The sequence below is a fragment of the Hypanus sabinus genome, chromosome 7 (assembly GCF_030144855.1).
Source record: "Hypanus sabinus isolate sHypSab1 chromosome 7, sHypSab1.hap1, whole genome shotgun sequence".
Taxonomy (NCBI): Eukaryota; Metazoa; Chordata; class Chondrichthyes; order Myliobatiformes; family Dasyatidae; genus Hypanus; species Hypanus sabinus.
Genome location: NC_082712.1, coordinates 73,657,735 through 73,674,340, shown reverse-complemented (window position 1 = coordinate 73,674,340; position 16,606 = coordinate 73,657,735). Strand labels below are relative to the sequence as shown.

General features: G+C 43.2%; 1 protein-coding gene across 1 annotated transcript in view; it reads left to right on the top strand.

The window, feature by feature from the left end:
* The window catches only part of LOC132396871 (ADAMTS-like protein 1), a 148,984-nt gene that overhangs the window by 123,386 nt on the left and 8,992 nt on the right, over nt 1–16,606 (top strand). The window contains exons 11-12 of the mRNA XM_059974888.1: nt 527–731; nt 2,545–2,692. Of these exons, the coding sequence (XP_059830871.1) occupies nt 527–731; nt 2,545–2,692 (353 nt within the window). The remainder of the gene's footprint in view (nt 1–526; nt 732–2,544; nt 2,693–16,606) is intronic.

Sequence of the window (16,606 nt, the reverse complement as noted above, 5' to 3'; positions counted from 1 at the left end):
CAAGCTGAGGCAAACAAGTTGTGTCACTTACTGTAAGGTTAGCAGAGCTGGGACTTTTCTCTCTGGAGCGTAGAAGAATGAGGGGGGACTTGATAGAGGTCTACAAGATTATGAGAGGCATAGATAGGGTGGATAGTCAGTACCTGTTTCTCAGGGCACCAATAGCAAACACCAGAGGGCATATGTACAAAATTAAAGGAGGGAAGTTTAGGGGAGACATCAAGTTTTTTACACAGAGAGTTGTGAGTGCCTGGAATGTCTTGCCAGGGATGGTGCTGGAGGCTAAAACATTAGGGGTATTTAAGAGCCTCTTGGACAGGCACATGGATGAAAGAAAAATAGAGGGTTATGGGGTAGTGTGGGTTTAGTACTTTTTTGTAAGGATTATATGGGTCGGCACAACATGGAGGGCTGAAGGGCCTGTACTGTGCTGTAGTGTTCCATGGTTCTATGGTATATTCTGCAGTATTAAGTCTTACCAATAACTAATGTATCTGACAAAACACTTGCTTTTCTGTGTTGGCAGGTGGGACAGTAGCCCTTGGACTGCCTGCTCAAGCTCCTGTGGAGGAGGTGCTCAGATTCGCACTGTCTCCTGTGTGGAGGAAGATATCAACGGACAAATCAACAATGCAGACGAGTGGAAGTGCATGTACATACAGAAATTTCCTGTCATGCAGCCCTGTAACCTCTTCGATTGTCCTAAATGGTTATCGCAGGAATGGTCTCCTGTAAGGAAATTTCAGTCTTGGGTTGAATTGTCACAAGGTCAACCAGGGTGAGAGTAGTCAGCAACACTTTAATTAATGTTTCATTGAGACCTGCGCATTATGGACAAGGCCGATATTCATTGCCTGTCCTCTAGATGTACTGCGGAAGATAGGGGTGAGCTGGTGCTTTGAATTGCTGCAGTCCTCCTGCAGTGCTTTTGGTGTGGGAGCTCCAACATTCAGATCCAATGATGAAACAACAGTAAGTTATTGCAGGTCAGGATGGTGTCCAACAGCTGCAAGTCAGCATGTTGTCATTGTCATTGGTAGAGCCTGCGGGTTTGGCATTGTTGTCAGAATAGCCATTACGTACTGATGGTGGCAGTTTAAGGTTTTAGGGTGTTATTGGAGAGGGACCCATACTCCTGGGAGCATTTGGAAAACTATTGTCACTTCAAAGTGTGTGGCTTGATCTTCATCACATCAAGATCATTCTGTTACATCTGTAGGTTTTAAAAAAAATTTCACTCATGGGAATCACTGCTAGATCTAGCATGTGTGTAATTCAAAATAGAAGCAGATAAATTTGTTAGAAAAGGAATGTGAATAATTAATAGCAACACACACACACACACACACAGTGCTGGAGGAACTCAGCAGGTCGGTCGGGTAGTGTCTACGGAAGGGAATAAATAGACAATGTTTTGGGCCGAGACCCTTCATCAGAACTGGGAAAAAGAGGAGAAGTCAGGGCAAGAAGGTGGGGGGAGGGGAGAAAGAAGTACAAGGTGGCAGGTGATAGGTGAAACCAGGGGAGGGGGAGGGGTGAACTAAAGAGCTGTGAAGTGGATTGGTGAGAGAGATAAAGGGCTGGAGAAGGAGGAACCTGATTGGAGAGGGTAGAAGACCATAGAAGGAGGAGAAGCACCAGAGGGAGGTGGTGGGCAGGTGAAGAGGGGAATGGTGAAGGGTGGCAATTACCAGTAGTTTGCGAAATCAATGTTCATTCCATCAGGTCGGAGGCTACTCAGATGGAATATAAGGTATTGCTCCTCATTGCGGCAGTAGAGGAGGCCATGGACTGACATGTTGGAATGGGAATGGGGCTGTTTTTTCTGGTGGATGGAGCGTAGGTGCTCAGTGAAGTGGTCTCCCAATCTAATTCAGATCTCGCTCCCCCCACTTCAGCATTCCTCATTTCCGTTTCCCTCTCTCACCAGCCCATCATCTCCCTCCCCCTTCCTGCGTCGTGTTGTCTTATTGTCACTCTCCATGTTGTCTCATAGCAATGGGAGTTTTTGAAATATGCCACCATACTAACTGAACACTTTCTTATTGTAATGAATTTGCATTGCTACCATTAGAAACTGAATTAGGTCTTAAATGCATATTCCTTTCATTTATACATTGTATATGTGCAGACTGCAAATGCTGTGATAGACACTCCGCTATTCCAATTTTCTCCAGCATTATTCAGCATTCTCTGACTGAATCCCAGCAATCAATATCCAAGATTTTGTTACTAGGATTGTGCACTGCTGGATTGTGGACAGTGCTGGATTGTGCACTGCTGGATTGTGCACAGTCTCAAATATCAACAATGCTGGACTATAACATTTTAAAAGAGCGGTACACTGCTCTGAATTATATTAGAGACTTGGTCTTCTTAAGAGCTGTCATTGGAATGATGATCATATTCAAACAACATGCAGTTTACTTTGGGAATTTGATTTTGCTTAACTTGTTTGATTCACTTTCTGAACTCCCAAGTTATTTTCCTGCAACAGATGCAGGATCTCTGATCTCTTGTATATCGATGGTCTGTTTCTTTTAGTGTACGGTGACATGTGGACAAGGCCTCAGATATCGGGTGGTCCTCTGTATTGATCACAGAGGACTGCATGCTGGTGGCTGCAACCCCAAGACAAAACCTCATGTTAAAGAAGAATGCACAGTGATGGTTCCATGTTATCAACCAAAAGGTACGTCCAGCCATTTCATCCTGCATAATGTTCACCAGTGTATTGGTTCAATCCATGTGTATACCTTCTTGACAAAAGCTTTAATAGATCTTTAAGAGTGAACTAATGTTTTCATTAACATTGTGGGTGGAGAAACGTTGTATGGAGATGCACAGTATTCTGAAAATAATATCACACAGCACAATTTCCAGGATGGTGGTTTGGATGAATATTTTACCTGTGCATTAATCAGCTTAATCAGTCAGGGAGTCTCCTTGAGGCTGGCTGAAGTAAAAGAGTGTTCACTGAAACTGCTTCAATGTTCTGGTGGTGGAAGCATAGTGCTTCTGCTGAAATGGGTGCAGCCCACTTCAACACACTGCAGGCTGGAGTAGATGTGATTGTGTTAATGTTTTCCTACTTTTGGAAGGAATTCTAAATATGTCAAAATAAAAGAAGGTGTTATTAACGACATTTACTGGCTTACGTACAGTATATTTAACCAGGATATATTTTAAAATGTCAAATAAAGTTTGACAAGCCGTGAACAGAAGGGATAGGTGTAGAGAGGCAGTTGACCATATAACCTTGGTGAGAATTTTACAAAATATGTAGAGAAATATAGTCAATGAATTGTGTATATTTATCTGAGTGATTTTAATAACTTTAACCAGGTAACATTACAGTCCATCAACTCCAACAGCTGGCTGACTGCCTCAGGGAAATGGAAGTGCACAAATGGACCAAGCAGGTCCATGATTTAGGCCATGGTTTATTTGCAATCTCTGGCAACATTTAAGGACTTATCAAAAAGGATGATGACAATTGTATTGGGCCCTTAGAACTATCTCAGTCCTCTTGTACCTTGCAAGTGGCACTTTGCCCAGCAGAGTCACTACTGAGGCAACAAATGGTTGGCTAGAAGACTCATAAATGCAATAGACTGCAGATTCTGGAAGTCTTGAGCAATACACACAAAACAGGTCAGCAGGTCAGGCAGCACCTGTGAAGGTGATTAAACAGTCAACATTTTGGGCCAAGATCCTTCATCGGGACTGGAAAGGAAGAGAACTGAAACCAGAATGAGAAAGTAGGAGGTGGCGGGTGAGACTATGTGAGGAGGAAGGAGGGTGGATGGGGAAGGGTGCATGAAGTAAGAAGCTGGATGGGGATAAAGGGCTGAAGAAGAAGGAATATTATAGGAGAGGATGGGGAATCGTGGAATAACAGGAAGGGGAAGAGTAACATGAGGATGTTGATGGGCAGGTGAAGAGAATAAAAGGGATAAGATGGTAACTAGAGGAATGGAAAGAAAAGGGGGGAGGAGGGAGTAATGATTGGAAGTTAGAGAAGTCGATCTTCATGCCATCAGATTGGAGGCATAATTGCACTATTGTAGAAATTGCACCATTTTGGATTGCAAGACCGTGCAGCGAATAGTGAGGTCAGCTGAGAAGATCATCAGGGTCTCTCTTCCTGCCATCACAGACATTTTCACTACACGCTACATCCGCAGAGGAAACAGCATTATGAAGGACACCATGCACCCCTCATACAATCTCTTCTCTCTCCTGCTGTCTGGGAAAAGGCTCCAAAGTATTCAGGCTCTCACGACCAGAGTATGTAACAGTTTCTTCCCCCCAAGCTATCAGACTCCTCAGTACCCAAAGCCTGGACTGACACCTTGCCCTACTGTCCTGTTTATTATTTATTGTAATACCTGCACTGTTCTTGTGCACTTTATGCAATCCAGTGTAGGTCTGTAGTCTAGTGTAGCTTTCTCTGTGTTTTTTTTATTACGTAAAAATAGTTACGCAATAGTTATGCAATAGTTTGGCTTCATTCGGTCAGTGGAGGAGGCCATTTACAGGTACATCAGAATGGGAATGGGAAGTTGAATTAAAATGGGTAACCACTAGAAGGCAAAGAGGTCTCCCAATCTAACTTGGGTCTCAGTGTTGTAGTGGCCACATTGCGGGCACCAGATAAAATCGATGATCCCAACAGAATCCTAGATGAAATGTCACCTCACCTGTAAGGACTGCTTTAGGCACTGAATGATGGTGAGGGAGGAGGCTTAAGGGGAGGTCCTGCTTGCAGGGATAAGCACCAGGAAGGAGATAAATGAGGAGGGACAAATGGACAAGGAAGCCACGTAGAGAGCTATTTCTATGGAAAGTGATGGTGGAGGTGTCAGAAATGGACCAAGTAAATATGAGGGCAGGGTGTAAGCTGGAGGTAAAGTTGATGCATCAATGCAGTCTTCTATGTTTTTTTAAATTCATTTATGGGATGTGATGTCACCAACTAAGCCAGTATTTATTGCCCATCCTTAGTTGCCCTTGAGAAGGTGCTGATGAGCTGTCTTCTTTATCTGCTGCAGTCCCTGAGGTGTAGGTACACCCACAGTGCTGTTAGGGAGGGAATTCCATGATTTGACGTGAGTGACTTGAGGGGAATTTCCAAGTGTTGGTGTTCCCAGGTATCTGCTGTTCTCGTCCTTTTAGAACATAGTGGTCGTGGGTTTGTTAGGAACATTGCTGTGTTGTTGCAGTGCATCTTGTAGATGGTACACACTGTTTGTCGATGGTGGAGGGATTGGATGCTTGTGGAAGGGGTACCAGTCAAGTGGGCTGCCTCATACTGGATGGTATCAAGCTTCTTGAGTGTTGATGGAACTGCACTCATCCAGGCAAGTGACGAATACTTGCCATTGGCGAATACAATTGAATACCCAATTACACTCCTGACCTGAGTCTTTTAGAAGGTAAACAGGCTTTGGGGAGTCAGGAGGTGAGCTACTCACTGCAGGATTCCTAGCCTTTAACCTACTCTGGTAGCCATGGTGTTAATATGACTAAACCAGTTCAGTTTCCTGTCAATGGTAACCCCCAGGATGTTGATAGTAGGGAATTCAGTGATAGTGTTGCCACTGAATGTCAATGGATGATGGTTAGAGTCTCTGTTATTGGTGCCAACACCAAGAACACAGCAGGCCGGGCAGCATCTATAGGGAGAAGTACAGTCAACTTTTTGGGTCGAAATCCTTTGTCAGGACTAATGGAAGAAAGAGATAGTAAGAGATTTGAAAGTGGGAGGGGGAGGGGGAGACCCAAAATGATAGGAGAAGACAGGAGGGGGTGGGATGAAGGTAAGAGCTGGGAAGTTGATTGGCAAAAGTGATACAAGGCTGGGGAAGGGGAAGTATCATAGGACGGATGGCCTTGGAAGAAAAAAAGGGGGAGGGGAATTGAAAGAAAGAAAGAGAGAGGTGTGTTGGAAGAAAGAAAGGTGGAGGGTTATTTCTCTAACTTCCATTAATGCCCCTCCTCCCCTTCTTACCCCATCCTTAATTTTTAATTTATTTTTTCACTCTCTCTTTTCCTCTCACAATAACTCCTTGCCTGTTCTCCATCTTCCTCTGGTGCTCCCCTCCCCCTTTCTTTCTTCCAAGGCCTTCCGTCTTATGATACTCCCCCTTCTCCAGCCTCGTATCCCTTTTACCAATCAACTTCCCAGCTCTAGGCTTCATCCCTCCCCCTCCTGTCTTCTCCTATCATTTAGGGTCTCCCCCTCCCCCTCCCACTTTCAAATCTCTTACTGTCTCTTTTATCCATTAGTCCTGACAAAGGGTTTTGACCTAAAACATTGACTGTACTTCTTCCTATAGATGTTGCCTGGTCTGCTACATTCAGCCAGCATTTTGTGTGTATTGCTCTCTTATTGGTGATGGTTATTGCCTGGCATTTGTGTGGCTCGAGTGTTACTTGCCACTTGTCAGCCCAAACCTGGATATTGTCATGAATGGTGCAGTACATTGTGTAGTCATCTGCGAAAATTCCCACTTCTGACCTTATGACAGAAGGAAGGTCATTGATGAAGCAGCTGAAGTTTGTTGGTCCTAGGACACTTCCCTGAGGAACTCCTGCAGTGAGATCCTGAGGATGAGATGATTGACATCCAACCACCACAACCATCTTCCTCTGTGTCAGGTATGATTCTAACCAGTGGAGGGTTCCCCCTAATTCCCATTGACTCCATTTTAGCTAGGGCATCTTGATGCTATATTCGGTCAAATTGTGCCTTGATGTCGAGGGCTATCATTCTCACCTTACCTCTGGTATTTAGCTCTTTGGTCCATATTCACATGGTCCATTTCCAGAGAAACAGTTGGGGAGAGTTAGCTGTGTAGGTTTCAAACATAGACTGTTCTACGTAGCTGATGAAAAGGCAGGCATAGCGGGTCCCGTGCAAGGGGACTTGGTTTGGAGAAAGTGGTAGGAATAAAAAAGAGAGACCATTGAGAGTAAGAAATAGCTTTTCCAGACAGAGGAGGTTGGTTGAGGAGGGGAATTGGTTATGCCTATTGTTGAGAAAGTAGCAGAGAGAGATTTAAGGTCTTGCTGTTAGGGACTATACATGCACAGAGAGCAACTGACTCTCGACCCAAAACATCGATGGTTTATTCCCTTGCATAGATACTGCTTGACTTGCTGAGTTCCTCCAGAATTCCTCCAAGATTTTCAGCATCTGCAAAATCACTTGTGTTTATAAAGTGGTGGAGAACATGTGAAGCGTCACATATGTGGGAAGGGACTGAAACAAGGGGGAAAAAATGTTCCTGTGGAAGGAAAGGAATTGTCAATATTTCGGGTCAAAATTATGTATCGGGATCTCTCCAGCGTCATTCTCTCAGGAGCTAATGTTTACCTGAACCTCGATTGTATTTATGTACTTAAAAAAGCTCCATTTACCCACAGTTATTTTCCACATTTGTCTTTATACTTTATTTCCCCCTTCTTTTACATTATTATAATCCACCTTTGCTGAATTTTATTTTTTATCCCAATTTTAGAGTCTACTGCCAATCTTTGCCTTCAACTTATTACCCTCAAACATCCTTGGTTTATCATGATCTTTTCATCCTTCTCCTGGAATCTTTCCTCATTACTGAGATACATTTTTGCTGAATGTCATGAATTATATCCTTACCATCCATCATCATCCCTGCTATTCCACTGTAATCCTCTTTATTTAAACACATCTCTTTATCACCTGGTTTCTTCTTTACACACTAAGTACACTATAAGGAAATACTTTAATCTGAGGTCAATTATTAAGCCTCCTTATATACCCATTAGGATTTGCCATTCTCCTCAAGTAATCCCTACATTGAGTCGACTGAAGGCTACTACTTGATAGGAGGGTATTCTGGGAAAATAAAGAAGGAAGAGCCCAGGATAAAAGGCCAAGTTGCTGTGGTGCAAGATCCTTGTCTTTCCTATCTCCAAAATATAATTTCACCCTCTTGATCTGTGATCAGAATCTAAAGAACCTCAGAGGAAATAAATCAGAAAATGCTGGAAAAACTCAGCAGGTCAGACAGCATACTTGGGGAGAAAATCAGAGTTTCTGAAATGTTAACACTTATGAGATCAGAATCATAATCAAGTCTAATATCATTGGCATATGTTGGGAAATTTGTTGTGGTGCGGTAGCAGTACATTACATAATAATACATAATTATAATACATAATAATAAGAACTGCAAGTTACAGTAAGAAGTATACAGGTGTGTGAGTATAAAAAGTTAAATAAATAGTACAAAAAAGAGAGGAGAATACGTAATGTGTTCATGGATTCGATGTCCATTCGGAAATTTGATGGCAGAGGGGAAAAAGCTATTTCTGAATTATTGAGTGTGTGCCTTCAGGCTTCTGTACCTCCTCCCTGATGGTAGCAATGAGAGTAGAGGACATATCCAGGGTGATGGGGGTCCTTAATGATGGATGCCGCCTTTTTGAGGCATCGCTCCTTGAAGATGTCCTGGGGAGGCTAGTGCTCATGATGGAGCTGATCGGGTTACAACTTTCTGCAGCTTATTTTGTAGTGTCTTTGGTGATGTACCAAATCTCCTCTGACTCTTAACAAACAAGAGAATATCTGGAGATGCTGGAAATCTGAGCAACACACACAAAATGCTGGAGTGACTCAGCAGGTTAGGCAGCATCAATGGGAAAAAGTACGATCGATGCTTTGGCCCGAAACGTCGACTGCACTTTTTTTCTTAGATGCTGACTGGCCTGCTGAGTTGTTCCATTATTTTGTGTGTGTTGCTCCTCAAGCTCCTAATGAAATATAGCTGCTGTCATACATTCTTTCTAACTGCATTGATATGTTGGGCTCAGGATCGATCCTCAGAGATGTTGTCACCAGGAACTTGAAAATGCTCAGCCTGGTACTTCTGATCCCTTGATGAGGACTGGTATGTATTCCTTCGTCTTGCCCTTTCTAAAGTCCACAATCAATTCTTTGGTCTTACTGACACTGAGTACAAGGTTGTTGCTGCGACACCACTCAGTCACCTGAACTACCTTGTCTTCTCATCACTATCTGAAATTCTGTTGTGTCATCAGCAAATTTATAGATGGCAGTTGAGCTATGTCTAGCCACACAGTCATGGGTGTAGAGAAAGGAGAGCAGTGTGCTAAGCACACATCATTGAGGTGTACCAGTGTTGATTATCAGCAAGGTAGAGAGGTTATTTCTGATCCCCACAGACTGTGGTCTTTCTGTGATGTTGCCTGAAAACTCCTGCAGCAGATAAAATGGATGACGCTTCATTGCAGATGTTCCAGGTCAGGTGAGTAAGACTGGGACAGAACTGCCACATTTGTGTACCATGAGGAGTTAATCATAAAGCATACTCCACCTCCTCTGTCTTTGAAAGTCCTATCTTGGTAGTGAATTGTGAAGCCAGCGAGCTGCATCACTGCATCCAGAATGGCAGGAGACAGCCAAGCCTTTGTGAAACAAAAACAGTCCCTGATGTCTCTCTGGGTCTGAAATCTTGCTCTGAGGTATTTGATTTTATTTGTATGTTTACTAGCAGAATAGACCACAGTGGAAGTTGGAACCTTCTGCTCCTTAAGTGAACTTTTAATCTAACACAGCATTCTCTCTTTCACTGTCTTAAAGGGGAACTGCTCTTGTGACTGAAGACTGCCAAGCAAGATTTGTTGACTTTTGTTGACTGTCGATGATTCAAGCCAAGACCCTTCATCAGAACTGACGAAAGGTCCTGATGAAGGGTCTCAGCCCGAATCGTCGACAGTGATTCTCCTTATAGATGCTGCCTGGTCTGTTGTGTTCTAATAGTATTTTGTGTGTGTTGCTTGAATTTCCAGCATCTGCAGATTTCCTCGTGTTTGATCATACTTTGGCCTGTTCAGGAATTTGATCCAATATGTCAACTATTCCTTTCCTCCCAAAGATGCTCTCATCTGAGTTCTTCCAGCCAGTTGTTTGTTACTCCAGATTCCAGCATCTGCAGTCTTTTGTGTCTCCAGTATTGTGATTGGAATTCTTTGCATTTTGACTTGAGTGCTGACTAAATGACAAAGAGTTGTCTCTGTGCTTTTAATGGGTCAAAGTGAGATTATTTTCCTGTCTGAGCCAGTATAATCCGAGTCCTGTATAAACTGAAATCCTACGTGCATTCTGTAACCTCTCTAATTACAGATAAAGTGTGACATCAGGTCATTTGACATCAGGTTCTGTCTACTTTATGAGAGAGCAAAATGTGCTGTCAGTGTCTATTCTGATTTCAGATCAAAGTGTGAAAATACAGGGAACTTCAGATGGCTGGAAATCAGAAATAAAAATGAAAATGTTGGACGTACTTAAAAGCTCATGCAACACGAGAGGAACAAATTTCTTTCAGAGATGCTTTGATATGCTGAGTGTTTCCAGCTTTTTTGGATTTTCTATTACGGGTCAAAATATGATTAATGTGTTAATTCCTCTCTGATCATTGGCGCCACAGAGTCACAGAGAAATATAGCGCAGAAACAAGAATCTGAGCTGTCCTCCTTCTTCAAAGAATGGGAAATTCCCTTCCTGTACCATCTATGCTGCCCTCACCTGCCTCTCCTCCATTTCCCAAACATCTGCCTTCACCCCATCTTCCAGCTGCCAAAACAGGGATAGAGTTCCCCTTGTCCTTACCTACCACCCCAAGAGCCTCCGCATCTGGCACATCATTTTCCATAATTTCATAACTTGGGGAGATTTGGCATAGTGGATCAGTAGTCCAGAGGTCCAGTTATACACTGGGGATATACTTCAAATCCCCCCATGGCAGCTGGTGAATTTGAATTCAATAAAAATATCTGATGACCATGAAACCATCTGGTTCAATAATGTCCTTTAGGGGACGAATCCTGCTGTCCTTATCTGGTCTGGCCTATATGTGACTCCAGACCCACAGCAATGTGGTTGACTCTTTAATGCCCTCTGAAATGGCCTAGCAAGCCATTCAGTTGTATCCAACCGCTAAAAAGAAAATAATCAGGAATTAACCCAGACGGACAACCCAGCTTCAACCTATGCACTGGAAATGACAATGTCAAAACCAGCCCTGTCAACCCTGCAAAGTCCTCCGTACTAACATCTGGGGACTTGTGCCAAAGTTGGGAGAGCTGTCTCACAGCCTAGACAAGCAACAGCCTGATGTAGTTGCACTGACAGAATCATACCTTCCAGCTAACATTCCGGACTCCACTTTCATCATTCCTGGGTACGTACTGTCTCACCTGAAGCACAGACAATGGCACAGTGGTATACAGTAGAGAAGGAATTGCCCTGACAACTCTCAACATCGACTCTGGGCTCCATGAAGTCTCATGGCACCAGGTTAAACATGGGCAAGGAAACCTCCTGTTGATTACCACGTACTTCTCCATGTTGAGCAGCACTTGGAGGAGGCATTGTGGCTGGCAAGGGTACAGAATGTACTCTGGGTGGGGGACTTTAATATCCATCACCAACAGTGGCTCGGTAGCACCACCACAGACAGAGCTGGTCAAGTCCTACTGGACACAGCTACTAGACCAGGACTACAGCAGGTGGTGAGGGAACCAACAAGAGAGAAAAACACACTTGACCTCATTCTCACCAACCTGCCTGCCACAGAAGCATCTGTCCAAGACAGCATTGGTAGAAGTGACCACTGTACAGTGTTTGTAAACTCTAAATCCGGTCTCCACATTGAAGAAATCGTCCACCGCATTGTGTGGCACTACCACCGTGCTAAATGGGGTAGATTTTGAACAGATCTAGCAGCCCAAGACTGGGTATCTATGAGGTGCTGTGGGCCATCAGCAGCAGCGGAAATGTACTCAACTACAATCTGTAACCTCATGGCCCGACATATCCCCCACCCTAATATTACCACCAGTACAGGGGATCGACTCTGGTTCAATGAAGAGTGCAGGAGGGCATGCTGAGAACAACACCAGGCTTATCTCAATATGAGGTGACACCCTGGAGAAGCCACAATACAGGACTACTTGTATGTCAAACACCATAAGCAGCAAGTAATAGACAGCAAGAGAAAAATAAAAGGGATTATAATGGAATACAGATTTGAATAAAATGGACTAGGCAAATGGAATCCTTTCTTAGATAAGGGGCTCTAAAATGCTCCAAGTGCTAACAGACCAATGCTAATGTTGCATTTACCTTCCTTACTACCAATTCAACCTGCAAGTTAATCCTTAGGGAATCCCAAGTCCTTTTGCAGCTCTGATTTCTGAACTTACTCTCCATTTAGAAAATAGTCAATACCTTCATTTCTTCCAGAAAAGTGTATGTCCCTACACTAACTTGCTCTGTATCCCTTCTCATAATTGTTTGTCATTTCCAGTACCCATGTGTAAAGGAGAAGAAGACAATTGTTCCTCTGATTCCAATGCAGCACAGATAAAGCAATAAGATAAAGAACAGAACAGTAATAAAACTACAATAAATACAAATACATAGATAGCTTATATACAGTGCATCGATTAAATTTATATCCAGAAAGTGATATCAGGCACCATTATGCCTGAATTGAATTGACTTTATTACTTACATCTTTCATATACATGAAGAGTAAAAATCTTTACATTATGTACATCAAGTGACTGAGAGGAGATGATAAGGTAGTGGTGTTTGGGGTGTGGAGGAGTGGATTAGAGTGGAGGTGTTGATCATCCTTACTGCTTGGGGAACATAACTGTTTTTGAGTCAGGTGGTCCTGGCGTGGATGCTATGTAGCCTCCCCTCTGATGGGATTGGGACGAACAGTCAAAGAGCAGGGTGGGTGGGATACTTCATGATGTTACTGGCTGTTTTCCAGTGCCTTTCTTTATATATGCTCTTGAGAATAGGTAGCCTGGTGTTGGTGATGCGTTGGGCAGTTTTGACTATCTGTTGAAGAGCCTACCAGTCTGCTGCAGTGAAGTTTCCATCCCATTCAATGAAGCAGCTTGGTCGGACGCTTTTTGTGCTTCTTACAATGATGTGAATGTAGATGTGCATAGTTCAGCTCTCTTAACCCTTCTCAGAAAGTAGAGGCATTGACGAGCTTTCCTGATTGTGCAGGATGTGTTACACTGCTGTGCTGCCGACGTAAAGAGGGGTGAAAGTGATGCGAGTTCTCATGATGCCGATAACCATCTCCTTTGTCTTCTTGACATTGAGGAACAAGTAATTTGCTTGGCACCGGGCCTTGAGCTCTCCCACCTCCTTTCTGTGGGCCACCTCATCACTGTTGGTGATGAGCCCCACCACTGCCGTGTCATTCACAATCTTCACAATGAGATTGCTCAGGTGTTTGGCCGTGCAGTATGTGTGAGCAAGGTGTACAGTAGTGGGCTCAGCACACAGCCCTGGTGTCCATCCATGATGAAGAAGACGGAGTGGTCGTGCATCCGGACTACTTTAGGTCTGTTGGTTAGGAAGTCCAAGACCCTGTTGCACAGTGGTGTACTTAGACTAAAGGTAAGAGTTTATTCACCAAGCTCTTTTGGACAGCAGTGTTGAATGTCAAACTGAAATTGAGAAACAGCATTCTAACATAAATGTCCTTGTTTTCTATGTGTGTCAGGGCCAGGTGCATGATGACACCTGTTGTGGAGTGGTTCTGTCAAAAAACATATTGGTGAGTGTAATGGTGGTGGAAATGGAGTTTTTGATCTGTGCCATTACCGGCTGTAAAAAGCACTTTATGGTGATTGGCATCAGTACCACCAGGTGGTAGTCATTTACTTCTGTGGAGAGTAATGTTGAATGACGAACTGAAATTCAGAAACAGCATTCTGACACACTGTAAGTGTCCTTGTTTTCTAGGTGTGTCAGGACCAGGTGCATGACAGATAACATGGCTTCTGTCAAAGTAGTTCTGTCAGTAAGCATGTTGGTGAGTGTCCAACGTAGCAGGAATGGAGTTTTTGATATGTGTCACTTCAAGCCATTGAAAGCCTTTCATGATGATTAGCGTCTCTGCCACTGGGCGGTAGCTTAGCTCTGAAGCTGTAGAATTCTTTGGTACAGGGATGATGGTGGTTGATTTGAAGCATGTGGGGACAGAATACTGGATGAGGGAAGTGTTGAAGATGTCCGTGAAGACATCAGTGAGCTGGTGTGCACACTCCCTGAATAATCTGCTATGCTTTTACCCATTCTCCTAATCTAAATCTTTCTGCAGACTCCTGCTTCCTCAAATACTACCTGTCCCTACACGTATCTTCATATTGGTTTGTCCAGTTGAGTTACCTACCTTCAGACCTTCTAGCTTCCAATCACCTTCTCCTTAGTGATAGCAACTACACACTCTTCTGCCTCCTGACTGTCACAGTCAGCACCAGCAAAGACTGAACCCAGATGTGGAGGAATGGCAGACTCCCATGTAGAGATGGAAACAAAGGAGTATACATAGGAATTCCAACAGATCATTGGTAGCTTGACTGAGCAACACCACAAGACATATCATTCTCAGCACAAGGATCCTGCAATGAGAACTAATCAGGAGTCCACTTTGAATAATTGCAGATTACAGAAAACCCATGCTAGTAACAATTACCTTGACAAGCTTAACCAGAAAGCACAATATTTTAATGACTGTAGTTAAGATGACAATAAGTAAATACAGGTGCTCGAGAAACCTAGAAGTCCAACATTTTATGCTGTATCTCAGAGGCCCGTGGGGCTCATAGCACTTGAATTTCTGGCATGCTGGTTGTGTCTTCCACAGTCTGGCACAAAGTACTTATTGAGTTTGTATGGCATTCTTCATCCCCCATTACTACCTCTATGAGTATAGCGATCACTTTTGGTCCCCTTATCTAAGAACTGATGTGCTTGCTTTGAAGAAGATCTAGAGGATTTTTGTGAGAATTATTCCAGTAGTGGGAGGGTTGATGTATGAGGAGCATTTGATGGCCCTGACCTTCTACTGGCTGGAGTTTTCAAGAATGAGGAGGCATCTTATTGAAACATCGAATATTGAAAGGCCTAGATAGAGTGGATGTGAAGAGGATGTTTACTATAGTGGAGGAGTTCTGGGATCGGTGGGCACAGTCTCAGAACAGGGAGGCGTATATTTAGTGTAGAGATAAGGAATTTCTTTAGCCAAAAGGAATTGAATCTGTGCAATTCATTGCCACAGGCAGCTGTGGAGGCCAAGTCATCAAGTATACTTAAAGTGGAGATTGAAAGGTTCTTGATTAATCAGGGTATCAAAGGTACAGGGAGAAGGCATGAGAATGGGACTGAGAGGGATAATAAATCAGCCATGATGGAATGGTGGAGCAGGCTCAATGGCCTAATTCTGCTGTATTGTTTTATGGTCTATGAATTATATAAGGAAGCAAAAGTTACCAGTAAACTCAAAGAATGGGAGAAAAACTAATTTAGCAAAGGTGGACAATAATGTTGAGAAAAAAGGAGAAAATAAACCATGAAGACAAACTAATGAGAAAAATAAGCTGGATGAATGGAGCTTCTTTAGGTATATAAATGATTAAAAAACGATGTTCAAGTGAGTATTAATCCTTAGAAAAATGGGCTGGGGAGATGGTTATGGGGGAATTAAGGAAATAGCAGAATAGTTAAACAGAATTGGCAGGACATATATGTGGCAGAGGGTTGTACAATAGGAAGTAATCTGATCTCCCCATGAAGACTGAATAGAGCTAAAGGCAGCAGCTGTAAAGATCGTCAATGCATTAGATAAAATCTTCCAAAAATGGTGATGTTCTAAAGGGTGGAAAAACTGTCATTGTAATGATGCTGTTCATAAAGGGAGGGAGACAAAAGATGGGTAACAAGATGACAAAATATATTGAAAGTATGATTATTAAAACAAAAAAAGCTTCTGCTTAGGCAACAACAATCAAGTGAGTCTTTCAACAAGTATAAAGTGTGTAGGAGAACAGAAATACCCTTAGAAATATTAAGGAGAATCATAACGCATTTTATCAGTATAGAGGGAGGAAGAGAGGTGCCAGCCAGGGAACGAATGGGTGCCATCACAGTCTAAAGGGGTAACCTCTTTATAGAGCCACAAGATGGAGGTGGAAAGTAGTGTGTTCATGGATACGTATGTTCATTTTCCAGAGCATTTTAGTATCAAGAAGGTGGTGGTATTAGATATCTTGAAGTGTTCAAGGGTGGATAAATCACTGATCAAATGATATAGCAACACGCACAAAACGCTGGAGGAACTCTGGAGGCCAGAACAGTACACACAGGAACAGGCCACTCAGCCTATAATGCTGTGCCAAACCAGCTAAACAGCAAATTAGAAACACCCAAACACTAAACCCTCCTACCTACACCATATCCATATCCCTCCATCCTCCTTACAACCACGTGCTTACCCTAATGTCTCCTAACAGTCACTGGTGTATTTGCCTCTACCACCATACCAGACAGCACAAATTTACCCCTCATATCCCCCTTGAATCTACCCCCTCTCACCTTCAATGCAAGCCCTCTGGTATTAGACACTTCAACCCTGGGGAAAAATACTCACTGTCCACTCTATCTATGCCTCTTGGAAACCTCTATCAGATCTCCTCCAAGCCTTTGACGCTCCAAAGAAAATAAACC